The sequence below is a fragment of the Dendropsophus ebraccatus genome, chromosome 2 (genome assembly GCF_027789765.1).
Source record: "Dendropsophus ebraccatus isolate aDenEbr1 chromosome 2, aDenEbr1.pat, whole genome shotgun sequence".
NCBI lineage: Eukaryota > Metazoa > Chordata > Amphibia > Anura > Hylidae > Dendropsophus > Dendropsophus ebraccatus.
The window spans coordinates 204711193-204717546 of NC_091455.1; the positions used below are offsets into that span (position 1 = coordinate 204711193).

Genomic DNA, 6354 nt, shown 5'->3' on the forward strand with positions numbered 1-6354 from the left:
ATATATATATATATATATATATACCCCAGCATACAATATGTTTTCCCTACCGCCTGGTTGCACTGGTGACTCATTTTAAGGCTGTCAGAGCTCCCTACCCCTAAATCCTTCTCCTCTGAAGTCTTTGCCAACACAGTACTGTAGATACAATACTCGGATAGAGGATTCCTCCTCCCCAAGTGCATTATTTTACATTTGGAAACATTGAACTGCAGTTTCCATTGTTTGGACCACGTATCTAGCAAAGCGAAAATAATTTTCCATATTACTGACACCTCCAGGAATATCATCGCTATTGTGTCATCACCTCACCTACCAAACCTTCTATGACGGGTCTGCTACACTATTATAACAGATATAATAGATATAATTGTTGAGATAACTGTTGTATTATGACGTTATAATATATTGGGGGCTGTTACTTCATTACACACTGTTTTCTATCACTTTTACGATATCATAATCGCGATACTCTTCCCTCCCCCCTGTGTGCAGGCCGGGGCCGCCGCCTCAGTCTCCTCACACAGAGAGCGGCGGAGGGCGGGGCATACGGTGACGTCACGACGCTGGGACCGTGCTGTGTCGTCACATCCGGGACCTTTCTCTCGCCGCCGATCTCTTTGGCGCTTCATCTGCATCGCCCTGGTGTTCGGAGGACGTCGCTGCCGCCGGGTGGGTGATCGGGAGGAGCCGCTGCCGCCGCTCGGCGTCCTTGTTCCTCAGCCTCTAGCGCCGCTGTGCCGGGGCGGTATATCACTCTGTACAGGGCGCTCCGAGCCCGGGCACTGCGTCCGCCCACATAAAGAGCGAGGAGCCAGGCCGTGGCGGGCGGCGGGGAGATGTGGTGAGGAGGCTGCGGTGTGGGGGGGCGCTATGGAGCTGGGGGGATGCGGCTGCAGATGGAGGTCGCAGAGGATTTGGCGGCTGCGGGAGGGAGGCGGGAAGGCCATGTGTGAGGCGGCCGCGAGTATTGGGAGATCCCCTCTGTGCACCTCCAGCCCCTGTACTGAGACCCCTGCTGTGCCCCCTGGGGAGCCCCCTATACTCAGGAAGTCTCCCAGCGTGCACCTGGATAGAGGGACTGCATGAAGTGGGGAAATCTACAACCCCCCCTGGTGCCCCCTTACCCCAGAGGGTAACTTTACAGTATATACCCCCTAAAAATAGTGACCCCCCCCAATCATAGTAATTGTAGATCAGGGACCCCCACAAAATGGGTTCAAAAGTGTCTTCTCTAAATATTGGTAGAGCTCCCCCAGGTGGTGATGCAGAAATATGCACCTGTAATACAGTACCACACATCTACTCCAGAGCTGCACTCACTATTCTGCTGGTGGGGTCACTGTGTACATACATTACATTACTGATCCTGTACTGATCCTGAGTTTCATCCTGTATTATACTCCAGAGCTGCACTCACTATTCTGCTGGTGGGGTCACTGTATACATACATTAGTTATCTTCTACTGATCCTGAGTTACATCCTGTAATATGCTCTAGAGCTGCACTCACTTTTCTGTCCACTTTCCAACAACAGAATAGTGAGTGCAGCTCTGGAGTATAATTCAGGATAGAACTCAGAACCAGTCATGTATGTATACAGTGACCCCACCAGCAGAATTGTGAGTGCAGCTCTGCAGTATAATCCTTTACTGATTCTCAATTAGATCCTGTATTATACTCCAGAGCTGCGGTCACTATTCTGCTGGTGGGGTCACTGTATTCATAAAATACGTTACTTCTGTACTGATTCTGAGTTACATCCTGGATTATACTCTAGAGCTGTACTCACTATTCTGCATTTGATTAGTGGATAGAATAGTGAGTGCCGCTCGGGTGTATAATATAGGATGTAACTTAGGATCAATACAGAATAAGTAATGTAATGCATGTACATAGTGACCCCACCAGCAGAATAGTGAGTGCAGCTCTGGGGTATAATACAGGATGAAACTCAGGATCAGTAATGTATGTACACAGTGACCCCACCAGCAGAATAGTGAGGGCAGCTCTGCAGTATAATACAGGATGAAACTCAGGATCAGTACAGGATCAGTAATGTATGTACACAGTGACCCCACCAGCAGAATAGTGAGGGCAGCTCTGCAGTATAATACAGGATGTAACTCAGGATCAGTAATGTATGTACACAGTGACCCCACAAGAAGAATAGTGAGTGCAGCTCTGCAGTATAATACAAGATCAGTAATGTATGTACTCAGTCACTTTTCTAATTTTATAGATATATTCCACATTTGACTTAGTGTTCAGTGAATAAGTGTAGCATTTTATCCAGCACGTACTTTTAGCTTTTGCGATCTGTCAGGTGTCACCATGGAGAAGCATCAGCAGTGACATCATGAATTTACATGGCCGTTGTGTGTTGCCTGCAGGGGGCACCAGTACAGAGATCTACCTTGTATAACATTTATAACTGATAGGCTATATCGATGAGTGAAGGGGGGTTATTAGATGGTCTCTCTTCATTGGCAGATTTCACATTGTATGTTACAGTGATGTTCTAGGTCAGATTGTTCATGATTTTACACGGACACAAACAGTGGTTTTCTATTTTTGTCACATAGGGTCTGAGTTTTCTTTCTTTCTGCAGGTAGCTTCCTGTTCGGTGCTGTGATCTCTATTAATCATTCTGATTGATTGTGATTACCTGGTAAGTAGATTATTGTATAGCAATAGAATCAGAAGCAATCGGCACTACAGGTGTGAATGAGGACTAAGACATAAAGTCCCATGGTGAATGATGCATCCTGGAGATTATTGTATAGCCGTGTCCTGGTATCATCTCTGCTCCTCAGTGTCTGTCTGTGCTCACAGGACTTTAAAGGGGGAGCTATAAATGTAGTTTTCTATTATGTGCTGGAAGGTGAAGCAATCCTAGCTGCTTTTAATCCAAGATCTGTCCTGGGGTCCGTTTGGCAGGGGATGCAGTTATTGTCATAAAAACAACTTTTAATCCTGTAGCGCTGTTTCTTATGGCCGGGGCTTACATTTGTGTATGCATTAGGCTGGCACAACCTCTCTGTCCTTCCTCCCCACCCTCCTCTTCATTAGGAATGCTCCTGGCAGATTGCTTCCTATTCCCACCTGTGTGCATAATGAACATGGGCTGCAAAGCTCAAACAGCAGTAAATGTTCCTGGATCATTACTAATGATGAAAAGGGTGGGGAGGAAGGACGGAGAGGGTGTGCCAGCCTAATGCATATACAAATGTAAGCCCCGGCCGTTACACACAGTGCTGCAGGATTAAAAGTTGTTTTTAGGACAATAACTGCATCCCCTGCCAAACGGACCCAAGAACAGATCTTGGATTTAAAGCAGCTATCCGAAGGTAGTGGCTTGGGGGGGGGGGGGGGGGGTCAGATTATGGGTACAGAGTTGCTTTAAATCTATTGCACATGTGGAGCCTTAAAAAATGCCTGTAGCAGTCTGCCCCCCCTCTAAATATACCAACTTTTTTTTTCTTTTTGACAGACTACATAGAAGCAGCTGTCAGGAAGCAAGTCTGAAGTCCACGGAAAATGGATGATGACAGTCCTAGCCATGTGGAAACCATTGACGTCTACATCGAGCCGGACCCGGAAGAGGAGGAAGAGCCGCAAAGAAGGCAGATAAAGAGGGCACGAATTGACGAGGATTTTGTTCCTTTAGATGAGGAACTGGAAGATGAAAACCTTCAAGATGACGACGGAGATAGCGACTATTCCCCCCCTACCCACGGACGAAACCTGAGAAGACGTAGACAGTATTACTGCCCGGAGTGTGAGAAGTGCTTCAAGCACAGCGCCTCTCTGGAAACCCACCGCAAGATTCACAGAATGGAGAAGAACAATGTCTGTGATATCTGCAACGCCCGCTTCACCTCGAAGTCTGACCTGATAATTCACCGCCGGCAGCACCAACCACCTATCACACCTATGGTACCTATCGCACCTGCCATTAATCGCATTGAAATTGCCATTCCAATGACCAGTAGAACCCCGACTGAGAGCTCCAACTCCAGTGGCAGCAGCAGCCCCCTCCTCCTCCTGGATGAGAAGCCTCATCAGTGCAACTTCTGCGAGAAAAGGTTCAGAGATAAATCCATTCTGGAGGCCCATCAGAGAATCCACACTGGAAAACTGGCCTACCCCTGCCCGTTGTGCGAAGAGAGCTTCTCCAAGCCGGCTCTGCTAGCCGCTCACAGCAACATCCATCGAGAAGGGAAACCTTACCACTGTGACCAGTGCGAGAAGAAGTTCAATGACCAGACTCTTCTCATCGCCCACAAGAGAACCCACACCGGGGAGAAGCCGCAGAAGTGCAACCATTGCAACAAATGGTTCCCCAACCGTAGCAGCCTGGAAGCTCACGGAGAGTGCCACCTTAAACCCAAGCCTTACAAGTGCCGGCACTGCGAGAAGAGCTTCAACGACAAGTCCCTGCTCATCACTCACGAGGGGGTGCACACAGACACTAAACCCTTCAAGTGCACCCAGTGCAGCGAGAGCTTCTTCCTGAAAACCCAGCTGGTGACCCACCAGGCCACTCACGCCCCCGATAAACCCTTCCCGTGCAGCCAGTGCGAGAGGAGCTTCAACAAAGAGGAAACGTTGTTGGCGCACATCCGGGTGCACAACATGCAGAATGCGGAGAGGCCAAAACCCTTCAATTGATTTCTTTAATACTGGTTTTAAGTTTCAAGTCTTGTAACTGATGAACTTCATTGGCAGTATCCAAAAGTTTTCTTTTCTTACCTGTATTATCACCATGTCCTTCTGATGACCGGGACGTCGCACACAGTGAATGTTGTGAATTAAGTTACTCGTGTATATAGTCACAGGAGAGAACATCAGCAGGAAGGAACTTGGAAGATACAGCGGGGGTCTTGGAGATAGCTGCATGCCAAGTGGTGATCATACTGGACTTCCCCTGATGTAGATAGTAGTAGATTATAGGTGGGTGGGCGGGGGGGTTACTTCTCTTGATACAAATCAGAATCCAAAAAACTGAATCTTGGGAAGGAACAAAGTGGACATTTACCAAGTGCTGCAGTATGGAATAGCATTGGCTAAAGCAGCAGCATGTACTTGTGATACTAATCTTTGATATTCTTTCTACAAACCCAACGTGTTCATCATCCTCTCAGCTCATCGCACCACTGCTCACTACCACTGTTGCCTCCATTTCTTTCTTACATTCTGCAGCAGGACTTGACACCCGGCGCTGATTGCCGCCTCTACCGGAGTTTTACGCTAGTAGCATTTAGTGTTGATCTAGTTACTTAATATCCCAGGGGTGGAAGAGATTCCTTTTTCTTTTATATTCAGGAGGGGGACATAAAAAAAACACACAAAAAAAGCCATTTCAGTCCATACCCGATAATTAGATGACGTTCGTTCTGTCCATTCAGCTTTTAACAAATCTCCATTTGATCTGTATTCTGCAAAACGTTAAAGACACTGCTGGGTATGTGTTAAAGGCTCTACAATAAAGTTACTCTAGTTGTTTTTTTTTACAATTCTTTTGTCTTCTCTTTGTTTTGTTTTTTGTTTTTTGCACCTGACCTCAACCTATATGAAAGGAATCTAAAGCTCATAGCTGTGCGTAGGATGGCTGTCGCACGAATGGCGCTGACTCCTGATTTTCTCTTTTTCGCGTAGCAGAGCTTGTTCAGCTGACTGCTTGCTCTCCTGATCCGACAATACACATGGAGCAACAGCGGCCTTTGCAGATTCTTTAAACGCACAATGACATTTGTCGGCAAAGTCTCCCAAACCTCCCCCCTACATGAGAGCTCAGCTGTTGGCTATCGTTCTTAAACTCATTCAGCCGAAAGTAGTCTCTTCTGACTTGCCCACACCTCGTGTGTGTCTCCCAGTCCCTCTCTGTACATATAAACGCATGTCTGACGGCTGTGTTTCCTGTGCTCTCCATGTACATAAGCATCCTGTCTCCCCTCCCTATAGTCATATGAAAACCATTTAGCAGCCATACAAGGTGGTTGGACTGGACTTTTTCTTTCGATCCTAACACTTGTGATAGATAATAGTTGTTCAGTCGACTGATCCTCTGACATACAAGCACATATCTAATGTAGGGCCAGCTTAAAGGTTTTATCCTTACTTTCACAGCACCCAAACACACATTGGGAGAAGGAACTGTGGCAATAAGTACAACTATATTTCAAGTCTAGTTTTGTCTTTCGACCACAGCCATATCTGTTGCATACTGAGGAAGTGTATACCACCTATTTGCAAAAAATGCCACACTACGACAAACTATATTAAATTAGTAATCTTTGTTGGGTTAAAAAAATATTTAAGCAAAGAAAAAGAAGAATCAGCACCTATAAA

At 46.6% G+C, this 6354-nt stretch overlaps 1 protein-coding gene across 3 annotated transcripts; it reads left to right on the plus strand.

Annotated features, from left to right (window-relative positions):
- Nucleotides 1–569: 569 nt before the first annotated feature.
- Nucleotides 570–5519, plus strand: LOC138783920 (zinc finger protein 660-like). Of its 3 annotated transcripts, none has more exons than XM_069959239.1 (3): nucleotides 570–672; nucleotides 2612–2671; nucleotides 3494–5519. In XM_069959239.1, the coding sequence occupies exon 3, from the start codon at nucleotides 3541–3543 to the stop codon at nucleotides 4672–4674; it is 1134 nt and encodes a 377-aa protein (XP_069815340.1). In that variant the 5' UTR covers nucleotides 570–672; nucleotides 2612–2671; nucleotides 3494–3540; the 3' UTR covers nucleotides 4675–5519. The 3 variants fall into 3 exon arrangements, with proteins under 3 accessions (XP_069815340.1, XP_069815343.1, XP_069815341.1); XM_069959240.1 differs by lacking the exon at nucleotides 570–672 and adding an exon at nucleotides 679–844; XM_069959242.1 differs by lacking the exon at nucleotides 2612–2671 and having other exon boundaries at nucleotides 586–672.
- The last annotated feature ends 835 nt before the right edge of the window (nucleotides 5520–6354 follow it).